This window comes from Excalfactoria chinensis, chromosome 3, assembly GCF_039878825.1.
Source record: "Excalfactoria chinensis isolate bCotChi1 chromosome 3, bCotChi1.hap2, whole genome shotgun sequence".
NCBI lineage: Eukaryota > Metazoa > Chordata > Aves > Galliformes > Phasianidae > Excalfactoria > Excalfactoria chinensis.
The window spans coordinates 21,601,376-21,621,264 of record NC_092827.1 but is presented as its reverse complement, the minus strand read 5'-3'; the positions used below and the strand labels follow the sequence as shown (position 1 = coordinate 21,621,264).

The following is a 19,889-nucleotide window of genomic DNA, read 5'->3' as shown; positions in this document are numbered from 1 at the left end:
TTTCCTTACAACGCAGGCAGCACCTTATTTAACTTTGGTCTTAAGTCCCAAAATCTGGGCTAGAATTGTCTACATATTCCCGTTAACTGCTAGTTCTGACTCTACAAAATCCACAACTCAGCCCAAAACAAAGTTTTAGATCACAGACATACCACAAGCTTTTCCAGTAGACAAAGTAAAATCATTTCAATTTAACCTATGCTATTTACCAAGCAAAAAATACATTTTAGAAAGGATGCCACCATTAGTTCGAAGACAAAATGAGCATTCAAACCCCACCCAACTTCCTTGATATTTCAAGCACATTTTAATGGAAGAAGGCAGCTGTGAGCTGCTCATGGCTTCTGATTCACAAGCTGTTTACAGTGCAAAGTTACAGTACAGTATTCTGCTGACAAAACAAAATCTGGGTTGGTTTCCCTTAAATCACTGCCACCTACAATGTAGCTATTTCACAAGAGGATCAGCCTTTCAGGGTCCATATGTACACTAGGAGCAGCGGTCTTGTTAGCTTGTGAATCAAAGCCCTTAGAAACCAATGCTCAACTTACAGGCAAACCTTTTTTTAGTACAATCTTCCCGTTTATCACTTGAAAGCAAGTACAGATTTTCAAATAATGTGCTTTGATGCATTCACAAGAACATGGAGGAGGCCATACAGAAAAAAAAACCACAGTATATATGCTATCTAATTAGTTTATCTCACACAAGGAGCCGTGAAAAGCAAGAGATACAGTTAAGTGAATGTTGATGAGCTGGCAAGTGATGCCCTAACTGTAGGCAGTGTTTGCTTTACTAGGAATGAAGTTTGCATTATTCAGTCTTAGAGCATGAAGATCCAAACAGTTTAGGCAAACGAACAAGGAAGCCATGCAGCCCTGATGAGACTGGCACTTCTCTACTTGTGACAATGGAAAAATGCAGCAGTGGAACCAGCCAGCCCGAGATGTCATGCATTTAAAGCAGTTTAATGAAAGGTAACAGTAGAACTGAGGACTGAATAATACTTACAGGGTTATCAATTTACCTGACCCCATAATATTCCAAGCGGCTAACAATTAAGAAAATACAAAAGATGTTCAATTTATTTTACTTTATCCGTACTGGACAAGAGCATGCCAACAAATGGAGACAGAACATACATTCTTCAACTCTAAGGAGGGTTAGAACTTAGAAGCTGCTGCTGTCTTCAGCTACTTTGTGCTATCAGTTAACAGATAGTTGTTCAAAGTCTGTTTCATTCAGAGGTAGTGAAGACTTTTTGTTTTTGTTTTTGAAGAGGGCAGCTGAGGGGAGATAACAGACAGATACAGAAATCTTCTTATGAAACTTTCAAAAACACAGGCAGCATCTAACAAGCAGTTAGCATCAGGTGAGATATCACAGAGATAAAAGACAAGCTGACAGTTCAATAAAAAACACCTTCATTTCATAAAAGACTGCACTCATCCGGCAGTACAGAAAGACATCAACCAACATTTGAAGAAGCCTAAACACAAAGTGTTATCGCTGAGGCACAGGGCACACACCGAACAGCACGGCATGCTGAAAGGAAAGCATCACTTTGACCACAATGAAGTAATACAATACAGAGAACTTTGCTGGTTTGGCTGAAAGTCATTAACGGACAAAGAACCAGGCACTCTCCGCTCATGCTTTCCCTGGTTTTCATCACATGCTTACAAAAGACCTTGCCAAACCATGACAGAGGCACCAAGTACACAGTTTGGACCACAAACCCATTTAACAGTTAAGCACATCGTTCATTTTGAGCACAGGACTTCACTTAATGGACAAAAATGTGCTTCATTCTAGGCACACAAATAACTACTCTAAAGTCTGGAGGCTTCACCAAGCCTTCACATTCTTCTGTAGTGAACTGGATACGAGAAAAACGTCTCTAATGAGCTGTGTATGTCTAAGTCACACACAGCTGATCAGAGCATTATTTCACTCTAGCCACTTCAGTAAGAGTTATTCACTTCTCCTATCCCACCACACCTCCAGAGAATAGTCAGCTCAGACTGAAAACAAAGAACAATGAGAACTCTGGTCAGACTGCACCTAAGATAGAAAATGACTGTTAATACAAAGGGCTAACTCTGAAATCGTTGATTTTACAGTACTGCAAAACCTATGAGGAGCAACTGAGGGAACTGGGGCTGTTTAGTCTGGGGAAAAGGAGGCTGAGGGGAGACCTTATTGCTCTCTGCAAATACATTAAGAGAGGTTGCAGTGAGAGCAGGGTTGGTCCCTTCTCACTTGTGAGATTATGAGATGAAATGGCCTCAAGTTGTGCCATGGGAGGTTTAGGTTGGCTATCAGGAAACACTTCTTTACAGAAAGGGTTGTTAAGCACTGCAATAGGCTCCCCAGGGAGGTGGTTGAGTCAGCATCCCTGAATGTGTTTAAAATCCATTTAGATGTGGTGCTCAGGGACATGATTTAGCAGAGGGTTGTTAGAGTAGCATGGTTAGGCTGTGGTTGGACACAATGATCTTTAAAGTCTTTTCCAACCTGAGCAATTCTATGATTTTTTTATGCTTATCTGCATCTGGAGGGCTTTTTACAACTATGGCTGCCACTAAGGTTTCTTTAGGTTTCACACAAAACTGCCCTTATGGAGGTGTTGTTCTTCTGTCTCACTCTGACATTCAGCTTCTTTTTTCTGAAGAAACATTAAGGCTGGGACATACACAAAGAATATGTCAACTTGCCCTGCTAAAACTCCCCTCCATGTTATCATCACAGTCAGTGTTCACCACTTCAGCCTTCCATCATCCTGACATCCACATACTCAGCACCAATTCTACTTTAACAGTCCTCCAGAACTGTTACATTTTAGTACATCACTTCTCCTCCGGTGCTGCTAATGCCTTTTCTACTGCTTAGTGGCTGCTGTTTTGACACTTCCACCAGCTGAATTTTTTTTGATCACCTGACTTCCATTGCACTTTTCTGTTACAATAACATTGTGACTGCCATTTGTTTTTTCTTATTGTTGATATCCCTGTACTCAAGTTATACCTTTCTGTAGATGAGCCCATCAAGAGTTTACAGATTCAGTCCTCTCTTGCATTTTAGATCCCTCCCAAAAACTTACTTTTCCTTCCTCTCCTGAGCTCAGTTACAGTCTGAGCAGTTACAGCCGTTCATCATCATTGATCAGTTCTCAACGACTATGACATACCCTCATCTCATCAGCATTCTAAAACCAAATCACAAATTAGGTGGGAAACTCAGAAGACCTGAAAGTTGCTTTAGTTGAATAACGCCTCTTGATCTCAGCATTTGCTAACTGCTCAAAAGTTACCAACCAATTTCACTGTCCTTTAACAGTCAGCATCTTTCACACAGGCATAAGAAAAGCAAGAAAATACAACATGGTGGTAAATACTATGGTTACACTTTAGTATATGACCAGTTGAGGTTCATCTCTTTTGCTGGCCACCTCTTTTGTTTAGCTTTTAGTATAGTTGTCAGTATCAAGAATTCTCAATAAGCTTATACAACTCTAATTTAAACACAGTTACTATTTTGTTGTAAAATCTTTTTTCCGGGGTGTCATAAACCAAAACCCTGTTTCAATTCAGAGCAAATAAAAACAGAATTTTCCTTGGCCACAGACTAGAAGGATTAATTCTTTAACTGAAAACACAGCAAGTTTAGAGGTGGAGGAAATTGCATAATTCACTACAAATAACACTATCAGCTATTTTTAACTTTACATTTCTTAGAATTTTCTGCAGACTCACTTTAATTACATTTTTCCTCAGCATCTTTTTCCCCTTTGTGCTATACAAGCATATACTTATACAAAAATGAAGGAAAGGACATAGAAGTCAAAGCCAGAATCAAAAAGCAGCCCCAACCATTTATAAAAAATAAATAAATAAATAAATAAGAAATATATATATATATAAAAAAAAAAAAAAAAAAAGAGCAGTTATAACCCCAAAAAAACAATTACAGTTTCATCTACTGTAGCAATAATTCTCAGCCATAATACACCTCAGTGCTAGGAAAACACATTACCAGATTCTGCAAGTTGTAGACACTCATTAATGAAAGCACATGAACTGGAAAACATTCCAAGGAGATTATTTATGTAAGTGCCAAAATCAACACTCCAGTTTCACCAGCATTTCAGTGCCAGGGTGGGATTTCAACATGAAAGAGTCACCAGGCAGGTCTTTCTGGTTTAAGGGGAAAAACATTTGTAACTATAAACAGGTTTAGACAAACTCAGTTCTTGCTGAAGTCTGCTGCAGCACTCAGTTCACTGAGTGATTAAGCTGCAAGATGAGATACTGAAGATGAAATCTGACAGTGACTCAAGCCTTTCTCAGGCATTCAGCTGTTTCACATTTTACTTTACATATCCACACCACATACAGAAGCACCCTTAAACCAGGAAACTTTGAAGGAGTATTGCAAGCAAATTCCTCAATAATCCAAAGTCAAGAAATCTCACACCAAATGGCACAGACTGATTTTATAAGTGTGCATGGAAACAATCTGGCAGAGCAATGGCTTGACAGGCTGACCCCAATCCAATCCAATTAAACTGCTAACAACTACAACAACAAAACCCAAGAAAAAAAACAAAGAAGCTAAAATTCATACATTATCTCACAAGGTTATATAAGAATATCATAGCAAGGATACAATTTCTGCCATCATATACATACACGTGTGTGTGTGTGTATAAGAAATGTTCTCTTCACTGCTTTGGAGTGAACGATAAAGATACCAGTGGGTAAACTTATCTGTTGCATGTGTTCTTCTCAGTAGCATGAAGTCCTACATTTTCCATGTGCATTTTACAAAACTGTATCTTTGTCACTCTACAACAAAAATTCATAAATTCACATCCCACACCCACTTCTCATAGGGATGAAGATCACAACTGCACAGCTGGTCTAGCAGAGTTTAAGTGTTCAATCAACACATTTTGTTTTTTTCTTTTCTTTTTTCCCCAAGTCAGTAACAAAAAGAACTGTAAAAACAACATTCCATCATAATAACAAATCATTTCTCCCAGCCAACCATAGGGAAACTGATCATTGGCATCTTTGCCACTATCAGTGCCCCAAAAGCTACTCCGGTGGATGCTCTGCATAACAGCAAACAGCACTTGTTACACCTGTGTGCTCTATTTACACATTTTTTCTTAGAGATATGAATTTTATTTTTAGAAAACAATCTCAAGACTTTGAGGAGAAAGTAGGAGGTCACATGAAACAGAATGTAAAAGTGTTTGCTCTAAAGAGAAAGATATTTAGGCATGGAGACATTTACAGAAAATATATAGCTTTATTTCAAATAAGTGGATGCCAAGGAGCTGTTTCCTCTGTTTCTCTGTCACGTTCTCTGTAAAACATCCTCTCCCATCTTTATTTCAAGGATTTCTGGCAAATCCTTAGCTCCTCTCATTCCAGAGAACACCTTTCATTTTCTCATCATTCACCTTGCTCAAATACAGATATGCCCTTCACTTTAGGCCACCCCTTGAGCAAGTACCCACTCCCCTTTCTATCCAGTGCTGAAATTAACATTCAGTAATGACCTTCACACACATTCTTGTTCTTCACTTCACCCCTTGTTGTCTCCAATTCCTTCATTAACCAGCTTTCTCCCTCTGCCATTCATTTCCCTATTTCTTGTTCAGCATCCATAACTTCTTTGCCCAGGGCCAAGACCTGTTCTGTTCTTCCTCCCAGACAAAAGTATACCGTATTTATCCTGCTTTACCTGCCCCTGAATCCAAATCTTCTGCTCTTACCCTTTCCCCTGATCCTTCCAAGCCACATTTCTTGCCCTCATACACCTTGCAAAAGGCCCCATGCACCATCTCCAGGTCCCAGAAAACACAACCAATATTTACCATATCCCCACAGGGTAATAAGTTATTGCCCACAGATCAGCAAACAGTGAATACATTGATCTTCCAGTGATGATTTTTAAGTCCAGACACTCCAAATTTCTTCAACTTGCCTTAAATACACACACATTATATGGAAGATTCCCCTCTTTCCAATTCCATTGATATGGTACAGTCCCTTCTTTCCAGTACCTGAAGGGGATCTACAGGAAAGCTAAGGAGGGACTTTTTATAAGAGCAGGTAGCAACAGAATGAGGGGAAATGCCTTTAAATGGGAAGATGGTAGATTTGGGCGAGATATTAGGAACAAATTCTTTACTATCAGGTTGGTGAGACACCATAACATGTTGCCCACAGAGGTTGTGGATGCCCCCACCCTGGAGGTATTCAAGACCAGGCTAGATGGGGCCTTGAGCAACCCGGTCTAGAGGGAGGTGTTGCTGCCTCTAGCAGGGGGGGACTGGAACTAGATCATCTTAGAGGTCCCTTCCAACCCAAACCATTCTATTATTCTATGATACAATTAACCAAGAAAAGTTTCTGTGCACTACACATAAGCTATTAATGGCCAATCTGGAGCATGCATCAGTAAAACTTTCCATGCTATAACACGATAGGCAAGTTTAAAGCTAAACTAGACATATAATTGTACAAACCTCAAGCACAGATTGCTTAGGATGCTCATGAAATGCATGAAGTTCTTTGTAAAGACATGGAAAGCTCTTTGCTGAACAAGCACAAGATCACACTGTCATAACATTTCAACCCAGAAACAGTTTTCTCAAAGTCCTGTCTCTTGCTAGCATTTATGTAATTCATCTGGGTACATCCTTGGTAATTTCATCTTTAGCACTATTAAGTATATCAATGGAGGAGACGCTGACCTGCCAGAGGAGCTGCAGTACTCCTATCTTTCCTCCCTCATCAAACATACACTTCCAAACCAAACCAGAAAGGAACAACAAGGAAACCTGATCTCTGCAGCCAACCCACTGAAGCTCATACCCTGGCCATTGGAGAACCTATTGGACAAAAGTAAGAGAAATTGCAGTGCAAACAGAATTAATTCTCAACCACATGCTCCAAGAGGATGTAGCATAAATATTGATCTGATCTCTTTCTAGAACTTAAACTTGTAAGGCCACAATTATATTTAGCTTCATGCCAGAAATTCTGGCCTCATTCACTCCTTTTATAGTTATAACAGACAACAAGCACTTCAGGGAGCACTTTCAGGAAATTCTTCTTTACTGTAAGAGTGATCAAACACTAGTATAGGCTGCCCAGAGGCTGTGGAATCTCATGCTTGGAGATCTTCAGAAGCCAGAAGAGTAGGGTCCTGGGAACCCTACTCTAGGTGTCCCTGCTTGAGTAGGGTTTGGACCAACTGGACTCGGAGATCCCGGTCAGTCTTAGCCACTCTGTGATTCTGTGTAGAAGTCCCAGAGAGCATAGCCATAAGGTTTCGGGTATCATTGATCACTTCAGTTCTTCATATTAAAAGTAGTCTGAGATCTCCAGAATTAAGAACACAGTCAAAACAATAATTTTTCATAACATGAAATCCTCTTTTCACTCTTGCTCACATGGCTGAGTCTAGGAAAATTCCTGGCAGAATTTTTATACTAGCTATAGAAGCAGCATACCTATGTTTAAATGCATTCACTTAAACAGAACTTGCAGTTTTCAAATAGTGCTTGACCTGACATCCACATTTGAGAATAACTAGTTACAAGTTGATTAGAATAACTAGTTACAAGTTGATTAGATCTGTGTCTTGTTAGACCATAAGCATATTTTGCACTTCCAAGCCACCAAATCAACACGTACGTTGCTCAGATTTAATCTGTTGAGATCTAATGGGCACATTTCTGGTTGCGACCTTTTTGGGAAGAATATCCATTGGATCAAAGCCATCTGTTTCTACTTTAAGTAACATGAAATTAGAATTTTCTGTTTATATAATTACATCTTAAAGTTAATTGGACAAGATTTACCTCTTTGGGCAAAGATGTTAATTTGTTTCTATCGGCATTCAAATTGTTCAGCTTCTTCAGTTTTCCAATGCTCTTCGGTAATATCTGCGCCAACAGAAACAAAGAAAAGTGCAAATTAATTCTGTAAACACAGAGAGACAGAACAAAACTTATCTCAGTTTAAAAATGAATTAAGAGACTGATCCATTTTCAAAATTAGTACGCAGTTATTCCTGGTTATTACCATGCCTTCTGAAGGAGTTCCAAGGTTTTATCTTGTAGAAGAAACATCTAAGAATTTCAGTTTCTAACACTAATTTGCTCATGAGTTATCTCTGCCCTCAGATGGTAGACAGATGACAAGCTGCTAAGAGAAGCACGTATGCAGAATGTCCATAGTACCTAAGAGGAAGCTCCCTAAATAGCTGCTAACGGAGAGGCAAGTCCCTTGGCTAGATGCTATGAACTGACCTCTGGGAAAGTGCCGTTTCCACTTTTAATTCCAAGCATCAACATCACGTGAATACAGTTTTAAAGAAAGAGAAGAAAACACCTCGTGGGAGGGAGTCTGAAATTTCATTTTAATTGACCACATAACACGTTTAGTACCTCACTGGAGCAGATCAGTGGCAAGAAACAGTATGACAGTAGCTCTGCATCAGTTGGAGCTTCTATTCAGTTCCAACAAGCATGATCCAGATAATGCAAAACAAAAATTGGCAAAAACACAATGAAGCACAACCTCTACATTAAAAACACAACAAAGTAAATGATACCTGCACTCCAGGTGCTCCAGTTCCCATTAGTGATCATGAAAGATTCAAGAATGAATACACACAACAGCTTAGATCTTTAGAAGGCAGAATTATTACTACGTACAACTTGATCTTCAGCACCAATTTAACAGGATAGAAACAAAATGCATTTAAAGAAAGCATGCTACTTAGCAAGTAGGGATGGTGAGTAGCTTTACAAGCTCAACACCTCCCAACAAGCCTTTTTACTGCTAGCCATTTGAGCAGTAAAGACCATACTTACCTGAAGTTGATTTTCTGTTAGAACTAGTTCAGTAAGGCTTTCACAGTCTCCAATTGAATCCGTTAGCTGAATAAGTTTGTTCTGATCAACCTTCAAAATTGACAGCTTCCTCAGTTTGCCTAGGCAGAGGAACAATACATTTGTTTGGCTTAGTAACTTGGCTTTAATTACAGAGAAACATTCTGCTGAAAAATGTCTAGAAATTCTCTGACACAATTAAATGCTCCGTTTCAGGTAAGAAAAAAAGACGTCAGGTACTGCTCCACTTGGCCTTTGCAATAATTTTTGCAAGGTTATTTAAATTGATTGTAAACTCAATGACATAATAATCACATTTCAGTATACTAAACTGTATTACAATTGTTATCTGAGTATTGCCCCACCTCAAGTCAAGAACTAAATATTAAGTGTCTGCTGGGAAACCTATATACAGGAGGAAAAAAGTGTTGTTTTTTTTCCTCAATTATTTAATATTTGCTAACTTTGAGCACCCATGTGTATTCAGTCATAGTAAGAAAAGTTTACACAAAAGTGACAGCCTAATCCCAAACACGATAAAGGTTTCTTTGTCCTAATATATAGCCCAGTTAGTAAAACATGAAAGTCAAGTTTACTTCTTAGAACTGAGAAAAACATTTATGGAGATCTCCTCAGAAAGCTCTTTTATACTGGAATGGTTATTGATGAACTGCACAAACTAGAGCTGACCTATGTAGAGCTCAGGACAGAGAATTCAGAAGACAGCACTAGTTGATGACACCTTCATGTCCATCCCCAGATTGTTCAGAATAGTTCCAGCAGGCTGATATATCAAATTTGCTGATGACGCTAAATCACTGCAGATGAGGTAGATGCATGGAAAGGCAGCCACCTAACCAGAAACCTGCAGTTCAGGTGAAGCACAGAGCTCTGCTCCTGGACAGAATAACCTTGTGCACCTGTATAGCGTGGAAAGTGACTGCCTGTACAGGAGCCCTGCTGGGAAGGACCTGAGGATTACAGTGGACACCAGGTTGAGTATGGGCTAGCAGTGAGCTGTCACCAGATGTAAATTAAACAGGCTAAATTCGGGAAACTGCAAGCAGTAGATAAAAGAAGTTGTTGTGTTTCATCTACTAGACACTGCTGAGGACACACCTGTTAAAAGTATGCTCAGTTTCATGTCCCAAGCCCCTGCTAATTCAAAAGAAACTGGGAGAAGGGGGGTGGAGGTCCAGTACAAAGCTATTGAAGTAGCTGGGACACATGTGAGCTGAGGCTGAGCAAGCTGGCATTGTCTACTCCAACAAAAGGGCAGCCAAAGAGGCACCAAAGAATAGCCCACAACTAGGTGAAACACAGCGACAGAGATGACAAACACTTCTCTGCAGTGCTGGTAAGACAGCAATGGCCACAGATTCAAGTGTGGGAGGCTTTAGTGAGCCATCAAGAGAAGTTTCCTCACTTGGAAGTGGTGCTGCACTGAAACAGACAGCCCAGAGGTGCTGGACGGAGCATTTTTGCATTTATGACAAAAGCACATACAGAAAATGCTACAAGAAGCACATGCAATCTAGGCTTGGCACAAAATGGCCTGGCATTCACAATCACCTTCCCTAGCAATGGATCTCCATTTATCAGGATTCTTAAAAATAGGCAGCTCCTCTTGTTTAGCAACTGGTGTTATAGACAACTTCCCTCTTGCAATCTGTATGATCTATACCCTTCCAAAAGATGACACACCGTTTCTGATGTACTGTACTGGGTAGCTCACATTTTAAGAATGGGCTGCTACAGCTCTACTGAACACACACTATTCAACCATGGGATAGTCAGTATTCACCCTACACCCCTAAAATTTAAGTTCTAAAGAAATATTTATCTTTTCTCAGGCTCACACGGCATATAAAGAGAGTGGGGATGTTTGTCCATTCTCTTCCACTTTCTTATTTAAATTCTGTCTCTGCTACAGGATTAAAAACAGTCCTGGGAAGGAAAAGAGACGCCTGCAGAAAGAAAAATTCTGGAAAAATAGCTGATGAGTAGTAAAGAAATAATGTCTTGCCAGCTACTTCACATGCAAAGATATTTGCTTTAGAAAGGACTGCTTGTCAAGTGTCACACACAAGAAAGGTTGTACTTTGGATTCACAAGGGTAAGGGCTGAAACTGGAACAGCCTCCCACTGGGTCCCGTAAAGGATTAACCATGTTGTCCAGCTCAAGATAATTACACATCCCCACTAAAGAGGAGGGTGGTTTTTTTTTTTGTAGCAATACCATCAACCAATCTTATCAAGCAACCTACAGTATGTTACAAGCTGGAATTATACAGTGTTGAAGAGTTCTGACCATGACTTGCACACAGTAGGAACAGTGAGGGTATACTAACTTTTTTTTTGTTCTAGTAAATACCAAGTGCAAGCCAAAGAAGAATTAAGAGATAGTCATTATGTAGACAATTAAAATGGTAAATTAATAGTCATGTATTTCATGCTAAGAAAAAAAAAAAGGCTAAGGCAAGCTCATCTCTTACACAAAAAGAGAAGACTTCAAAAGACACGAAAACAAACGACTTCCAGTTTACAGAGGATTAAACAGTTCTGAATGATAACATTCATCCTGTATTTACCAATGCCATCGGGTAAGACTTGAAGTAAATTCTGAGAAACAAGCAAGTCTGTTAAAGAAGTCAGACCATTAATTTCTTCAGGAAGGCATTCCAATTTATTTTCAGAAACATCCAGACAAAGCAGGTTTTTCAGGTTTCCTACTTCCTGCAACACAAGGTGAAATTTTAGTCACGCTCCAACATGTCACAAAGCAATTTGAAAAATGTGCCATCACAATGAAATACCAGAAAGAAAAGCAACTCTTTGTATGACCTCTAAATGCTGGAAAAAAGTACACGATTAAATTTTGCACGATAAACCAACCAAATTGCAGTTTCTTGTTCTAAATATCACAACGGGCATTAGTAACCAGACAAGATACACTAAGTTTATCCAGGCAAGCACCAACCAAAACTGAGTAAAAAACAAACTCAACTTAAGAACAAAAAGGTGTTTATTCAGAACTGATTATCAACCTTCAAATAATTAAGATCTGCCCCTCCCAATTAACCCTAGGTAAATTAGGATTAGTCTCTTCTGGCCAGTACAGCAACATGCCATGACATCTAGGGATTTCATATCTTCACATCTCCCAGCTGCAACAAATGAAGAAATAGGAATTGGGAGTGTTGCTCTAGCAAGCATCTTAGAAGTGCCAAGTATACCGCCATCATCTACAATTATGATTACTTAATTTTTACAATGGTAATCTGACAATCAGCTTAAAAGTCTGACAGAGAAATACCTTTCTCCCTATTAAGTATGAAAGCAACCCTCCCATTCCCCATGTACACACATACACCCCGATGCGTGTTCTACAACAGTTCACGCTTCAGTCACTTAAATCATCTCTGGGAGAACAGAGCGATAGGAGTAAGAAGGGAGTTGTCCTTTACTTTCACAAATACTTTATGTTCATAATTTCACATATTTTCTCTGACTCTAACTCATAAGATTATTTTTTTTTGTTTGTTTGTTTTTGTAGAAAATGTTTTGCTTAGAAAATGTTTGCCTCTCAAGAGAATCTTTCATTAAACACATGCATAGCTTTTATGCCACAAGTTCATCCTTTGGACATCAAACAAAACAAACAGTTACAGCCAGTTTCAACAAAAGCACCTGCTGAAGTCACTCTTGACCTTTTATGAATGATTATCGGTGTTTAAATAGATACTCATAAAAGATAATTAGGCCAAGCCAACAACCAAGTCAACAAAGTCCACTAAACTGTAACCAGTTGCCAAGTTATGTTGTTGACAGCGAGATCAATACAGCAAATGACAACAAGTTGAACAAGGAACATGGAAAGCAGGTTTTAACTTGGCTCTAAATGAAAAAGAAGGAAAAGAAACCCTCCCACACATTATAGTTGTTCTTAGGGAAGGGAATTTAGAGGTGCTGTAAGCTTTAAATGCTAAGGTCCCTCTTCCATGACAAATGTCAGATGGGGGATTTGCCTTCATAGATCAAAGCTTCTGTTCATGGCAACAGTTTACCATTGTTCTACTACCAAATAATGCATCTACATAGAAGATGACAGCAGAAAACAGCGCTTCATTCTCAAAACTGTCAAAACTGTGGCTTAGATAGGTATGAAAGGTGAGGATTAGAGCAGCCAGTTAGTGGTACCCTGATCATCACACCAAGATCATAAAGAATATGTGTCATCCTACAAACTGAACAATGTGTCTATTAGCAAACAATTCCTTTAATAAAAAGTTTAAAACAAAGTGTCTGACAGCATACATGACTATACTTGATAATGTATAATCCCTTAAAGAGGAACTTATTAAGAGAAAAATCTTAAACATCCAAAGCCAAACGCATGCAAAGTGAAATGAAAAAACAAGCCAACTTTAGAGTGTGTCCTTGTAGATATTAATGAAAAGGTTTTCCTTTAAAAGCACCTTCAATACAGTAACATTAGAACCCATTCTTACCTGAGGTATTTCAGCTAATTGGTTTCCATCCAACCATAGGTCTTTAAGATTGAAAAGTGCACCAATTGTTTCTGGCTATAAGATAAAAGTCAATGTTAAGTAACACAGGACATTTAAATAAATGGCCATCCTATAATTAGTATGTGAGTAAAGCAATTCTTACTAAAAGCATTATTTAGAGGTACCACAGCCAAATGCAGCAAGAGTTGCTGTCACCGTTTGGGAATTCCATCCTGCAAACTAATTATTTAATATCCTGTAAGACTTAAGTTGACAGGCACTATCAAATTGCGTGCATACCCTTCAACTACTGCAAATCCAAGATTCAACTGAGCCAGCTTAATGAAGAAGATGACATATCCCCTGCTATACCTATCTGCCACAACTGAAGACACTGCAACTCTAAAGTTTGCCTCAGAATTATCCCAAAGGTTCCCAGTTCCAATCTGGAAATACAGTTGAGCATGCATCTGTGCTCACCCCTTCCAGTTCTCAACAAATGCTTGTGTAATCATTTTGAGTGTTACGGCTAAGCTTGTGCCCTTCCACTCTTTCATTTATCCATATAAAGTACTTGTAGAGTACTCTCATTCTCTGGAGAAGAGCTGCAGAAATTTTTCAGGCAAGATAACACTGCACTGAACAAGATGAAGCAGATACGGGAAGCTCCAACTCAATGCCAAAATGTATCTGTACATATAAAAAGACCTTCCCCTCCATGTATTTTTCTTTCTTCAATTTTGAATATCACACGGCCTATTTAAATTAATTACATGTGAAACAAGACCAATGTGCCCTTTCAGTGGCATATTCTCTTACCAAGTGATAAAGTTCATTGTTTCCTAAATCAAGTTCTTCTAGACGCTGCAGCTGGGCAAGTGATCTGTGAGATAAGTCAAAACAAAACCACATCAGACTAAACCAACAGAAACCAAATGTATTTGAATGAGCTCATTTTACTGAAACTTGTATTTCAAATGACTACATATTGCAGACAGACAGTTAATTTTACTGGGCATAGGCTTCCTACAGCAATATCTTACTGAAAAAAATAATGTGGTTTGTCAGCATAATTGTATGCTCTTGAAACATAAAACTTAGTACAAGCAATCAGACTATTATGCTTGATTTTAACCATCAGTCCTTGGGGTGGCCAATGCCACATAGTTCAGTATAGTTGGTTAGATTTATTTCAGGGGGCATTTACTGTTATGCAAGTGAATAAAAATTCCACATAGTGGTCACGTGTGACAGTACCTAAAAAAGCGCTAATCAAGACTCACTAAATTAATCATTTGTCTTATCAATCTGACCTATAAGTTTCTGGAGAATATCAGGATGGATTTGAGGATGCGAAGAAGCAAAATCCCATGTAAAAAGCTCTGTGAACATGAACAGGTACAAAGCTTTAACTTTCTACTTCAAAAGCAGTCTACCGTAGAACTTTTCCTTACCTTCCCCAAAGCTGCAATAACTCACAAACCAGACTTGTCAGTTACATTACTGACACTCCAGATATTCCAGCAGCAATAAAATTACCAACATCTACAGTAGCTTCTGTCTGACACTGAATGGAGAAACCTAGCTAGTAGCTCATAACTTCTAATCACTGACATTTCAAGTTCCTTGTGGCTCACAGCTCTAAAGCACAGCAACAGAAGTACTGGGTAGACTGACAGGAAAAAAGGACCCAAACAGAACTGGAGAACAAGCAGTGCAGAAAGGAAACTACCTTATTATGGACAAAAAGAGCTTCTTCCAAGCAATCAAAACAGACCCTCAGACTGTATGATAACTGATTAATTGTACAAAAAAATCACCAATTACTCAGTCACAATACAGACAGCATAGAAACACCCAATTTTTGTGTCCCCAAACAAATCTCTGGGGGAAGAAGGAGGCAGAATTCAGCCATCAGTAGGTCTGGATTTATACAAAGAATTTGATTGGCAGATTTCTGAAGCTTTTGTTACCTTAGGTCCCTAACATGAATATTAATTTAAACTTCATGAAAGTATTTACACCAATTCAGAGCCAAAAACTATGAGATCCCACTATCCTATCTGAAAACAGGAAATTTCAGCACAAGAGTAATCCAAGCTACCACTCCCACTGCAGATACATTAGCTTAGCTCAGTGCATGCAGGAGGAAATATCTAATATCTAGATTTTATACAGAATAGCTATGCCCAGAAAAAAAAATAATCTAAAGAAACCATAGACTCCAGCAGCTAACCAGTTACACCTACAAAGAACGGGTGTAAGTTGGTGCTGTTAAAACAAAGCTGCATCTCATAATGGTTGTCAATCTGAAACTGGATATTTGTTTCTAGTTGTCATTCTGTTTCAGATGCCAGCATGCTTTTATTCAGAACATTTTACACTAACACCATCAAACATTTGAAATGGCACTTACTCGGGCAAATATGTCAGCAAATTCTCTCTAAGTTCCAGTGAAGCCAGGTTATAAAGACTAAAAGAGACAAAAACACAAAAAACCAGTGTTTACACAACTTATAACAAAATTGCTATGAACTGCTTTGTTTTCAGTTCCACCAGATCATCATGCAAAGCATACGAAGAACGGAAATCTTTGCTTGTTTCTCTGTAATAATACAAAATACTACAAATGCTAGAAAGTAAACAGGCAAAACATAATTTTCCATTTGTTGAGAAGAAAATTAATAAACTGAATTTACACATCTGCTTTCAGAACCTGTCATGGACTACAGAAGTTACAGAGCATCAGGTAAACTCATCGCTGTTAGAACCGCAGCACGCTCATTACCATAAGTGACATTATGCTTCTAAGCGGCTCACTACTCCATATCCCAGGCTTTTACTAACATCACCATAGCAACATTCAGATTTTTCAGGGGTTTATTTATGACTAAATGGAACACAAGGAGTCGGACATTATTCCAACACTATAATCTGCTCTAATCCTCCACTGTCCCAGGGAAAAATACAGATCAGATACAGTGACTACAAATAAGTAGTTCCCTGCAACAGAATATGTTCTCCATTGGTGTGCAGGGAGGAGGATATTATTGTATACCTAAAATAACAACTAGATTAAAATATATTTATACATCACTGAATTTGAAACACCTGTTAAACCCAAGCCTAAAATGGTTGTTTGTATATCTAAGGAAAAAAAAACAAACACATGCACGAAGGCTGCATAAAGCTGATGCTTTTGTTTTCACTTCGAACAATACCAACATACTGAATCACACGCAATCAGCAGTTAGTGCCAGTAAAGAAAAGCAACCATCATCCTGAATAAAAAGCTCTATTTTGTGACTCCGATGCACCTATAGAAGCAGTGAAGGCAACATAATTGATGAGTTATTAAAGGAGACAAAAGATTTTTCACAGATTGAATTTGGATGGTGTCTGAAAAAAACGCATCTTACTTCAAGCATCAGTTTTGCAAAGCATTCATAAAACACTGATTAAAATCTCAGAGGAACTTGGACTACATTCTGAACAGTCCTCCCCAGCTTTTAAAAGAAGCAAATGTTACCCAGTGTGCTCTGCATTCCTCCAGAAGAAATACATTTAAAACATACCATATGGGTACAGATATTTTAATATAAGTTATCATAAAAACAATTAAAGATAAGTGAGAATAACTCAACTACTGTCAACTCTAAAATCATTTGACAGAAACTAGGTAGTAAGGAAGACATCATTCCAATCACACAACTCTCAGATAAAAATTATAACATTAAAAACATGAGCGAGGATGGGACACAGTATCTAACATGCCTGCATAAACCACACCAGCAGAGGGGTGAGGGAAGCAATGATGGAGGACCACTTCTCTCCAGAGCTTTCATAATGTGGGTCTGCTCCCACTCAGATCACCACCTATGAACTTCAACACTTTGGTTCACAGTTTTCCTATCCAGAAACTTATTCCAATCTTCCTTCAAATGTTGCACTTTCTCTTCAAGCTTGTATTAGGTCAGTCCCATGATCCACTTTCAACAAGGGAACACGAAAAGAATGCTTACTCCACCAAGCTGTATGTAATCTTGTGTTTACAAAGCATCCTGTCTCTACTTATCTCCCTCCCCATCACACTGCTGTGCAGATGAGTAAAATGGTGCAATAATCTCTTAATTTCTCTTCTTACATCAGACACCACTTCAGCTGTGGTTAAACAGAAATCTTTGTCAGCAAAAACGTGGAAGCCACCTCCACAGCTTGTCTCATTGTATCATTAAACTGGGACAGGTCAGTGAATCGGCTCAGGAAATTGATCCTCCTTAAAAATAACCCAGTGAAAAAGAATAACACGGATCCCTAATCCAACATACTGTAAATCCCCTTAGACACCTGGGCCAACAGAACTGCCGGAAACGTGTAATGAAAGCATCAGTGCTGCCTAAGCCAACCATGCTATGATAAGCTTGCAGTTAGCTGTGGCCCTTGGGATACCCACTGAGAGCTGCATTTGCATCCAGCTGCTTATCATGTGCTTCAGAGTGACTTCTGTTGATCCCAGTCCAACGTTAGGTTCTCTTCTCATACCACCTGCAGGATTATGTCTTCACACTTAGAGACACAGCTGTCCAGAAAAGAACTTCTTTATTCTGCAGTTACTCTTACTTACAGTGTGCTTACAGTTACAACTTCGCCCTGGAATAAAATACAGGCATAACCCTCCACCCCTTTAATCTATCCTTTGTACTTCTTCCAGGTTCTCAGGTCCAGCCCTAACACAATATAAACAGGCCTCGGTAGGCAAAATGAAGTAATGTTAAACAAAGGCTACTAAGTTTACATCAGCAAAGCTGGTCCAATTGACTGAAATATTATGATTAGGTGGATCTTCCTGAAAAAAAAGAGGCCAGAAAACATGAGGAAACTCATGACGCTTAAACCTCTACAAGTTACAAAACCGCTTCCAGCAAACTTACGTGTTGCAATTTAAAATGGGAAGACATGATAATTACCAAATAAAATAGCCGGCAAAAATGGAAGAGGCACGATGATGTACTGGAGCTCCAACTTGATACATTACGGAAGGAAGGTCTCATCTTTCCCTTATATTTCCCAAGAGGTTCTTAGTACATTATACATTCTTATTTTGCTACTTGTATGTTAACAGATGGGACTTTAAGCCACAAGCAAGAAAAATCCTACGTTTCATGCTATTTTTCAAATACATTGCCTTATTTAATAACACAATCTCTGCAGAAAATGTATTCTTTCCCCCTTCTCAGCTACAAATAATGACTTTTCACAACATTCTAATTGAAAGAATTCCCTTCTCTCCCCTCTGCCATTAATTTTATGGGTGCATTGTTAGTAGAGTCTTTTGGAAGAAAGGAACTAAAAGAAGCCCATCCCTTAATGGTTTCAGAATCTTTCCCTAACTCCAATTCTAATCTAAGGGAGAAAAACAGTCACTGGGGGTTTTTAACATCAATCTGTAAAGCACAGGGGCTGTCCAGCCTGCTCTGGCAGGAGACACAGCTCCATCAGCAGCTGCTCACAGCCACATTCTGAAATACAAATACCCTGCAGAGCATTGAAGACTGCTCTAGAACAAAGAGACAAACAGCTCTCGCTCCCCCAGAAAACGTTCAAACAGGACATCAGCTACATTCTAAAGGGAGAAAATAAGCCGATTTCCAAGGTCACTATTGTAAGAAGCTACGAAACTTGTAAAAAAAAAAAATATATATATATATTAATATTGTAATATAACTCTCACCACAAGAGCTACCACACACACTGAATGGTGTGCATGTGTGTGAAATTACTGAACACAAGGCAACAGCAAAATCAGACAGAGGATTCAGTAACTGAAATACAGCATGGCTTTCCGGATGATTTCTGCTTTAAAGGTGGAACCATGCAGAAAGTAAAGGTTTGATATGGCTAAAAATGCCACTTTCAGTACAAACCAGATATGTTTATTCTGTGCTGTACTCGAAGTAACTTTGGATGCTGGTGATGACAGCTAGAAGAACAAAACAAAGAAACATGAAAGCAAAAACTGAGAATAAAGCTAAGAGCAACAAAGCCGTCTGTAAATGCTGGAAACATCTTTCCTGGGCATGTTTGTCAGGACTTAAGAGAGAACTTCACAATTCAACATACCTTACAGAAAAGGATATGCCTGAGGAACTTCTCAAATACTCCTTCATGCCAACCTCTGTGCCTCCTCTCAAACAGTGAATTCTAGAACAAGTCTCTAACACCTGAATTAAAGCACACCCTTGTTCTTCCAAAGCGAGATCATTGTTCTTTAGATTAACTGCAAAGAACCTATCAGTAGCAACGACCAAGAAAAGTCACTTAAAAAGCAGATGGCTGCAGATAACAAGAACTCACTGAACTAAATACTTTAAACTATAGTTTAAAGTAACAAAAAACCACCAAAGGAAAGACAGACACATCCTCTAGTTTCATCCATGGACGAAACCACAATATTTAGAGCG

The 19,889-nt window shown here is 38.8% G+C and overlaps 1 protein-coding gene across 7 annotated transcripts in view; it reads right to left on the bottom strand.

Annotated features, from left to right (window-relative positions):
* Positions 1-19,889, bottom strand: part of LRRC1 (leucine rich repeat containing 1) — an 89,099-nt gene that overhangs the window by 33,521 nt on the left and 35,689 nt on the right. For all 7 annotated transcript variants that reach the window (XM_072331810.1, XM_072331814.1, XM_072331811.1 and 4 more), the window contains 6 exons: positions 15,845-15,901; positions 14,248-14,311; positions 13,429-13,503; positions 11,509-11,653; positions 8,900-9,018; positions 7,883-7,966 (listed from right to left, as the gene is read on the bottom strand). In XM_072331810.1, the coding sequence (XP_072187911.1) occupies positions 7,883-7,966; positions 8,900-9,018; positions 11,509-11,653; positions 13,429-13,503; positions 14,248-14,311; positions 15,845-15,901 (544 nt within the window). The remainder of the gene's footprint in view (positions 1-7,882; positions 7,967-8,899; positions 9,019-11,508; positions 11,654-13,428; positions 13,504-14,247; positions 14,312-15,844; positions 15,902-19,889) is intronic.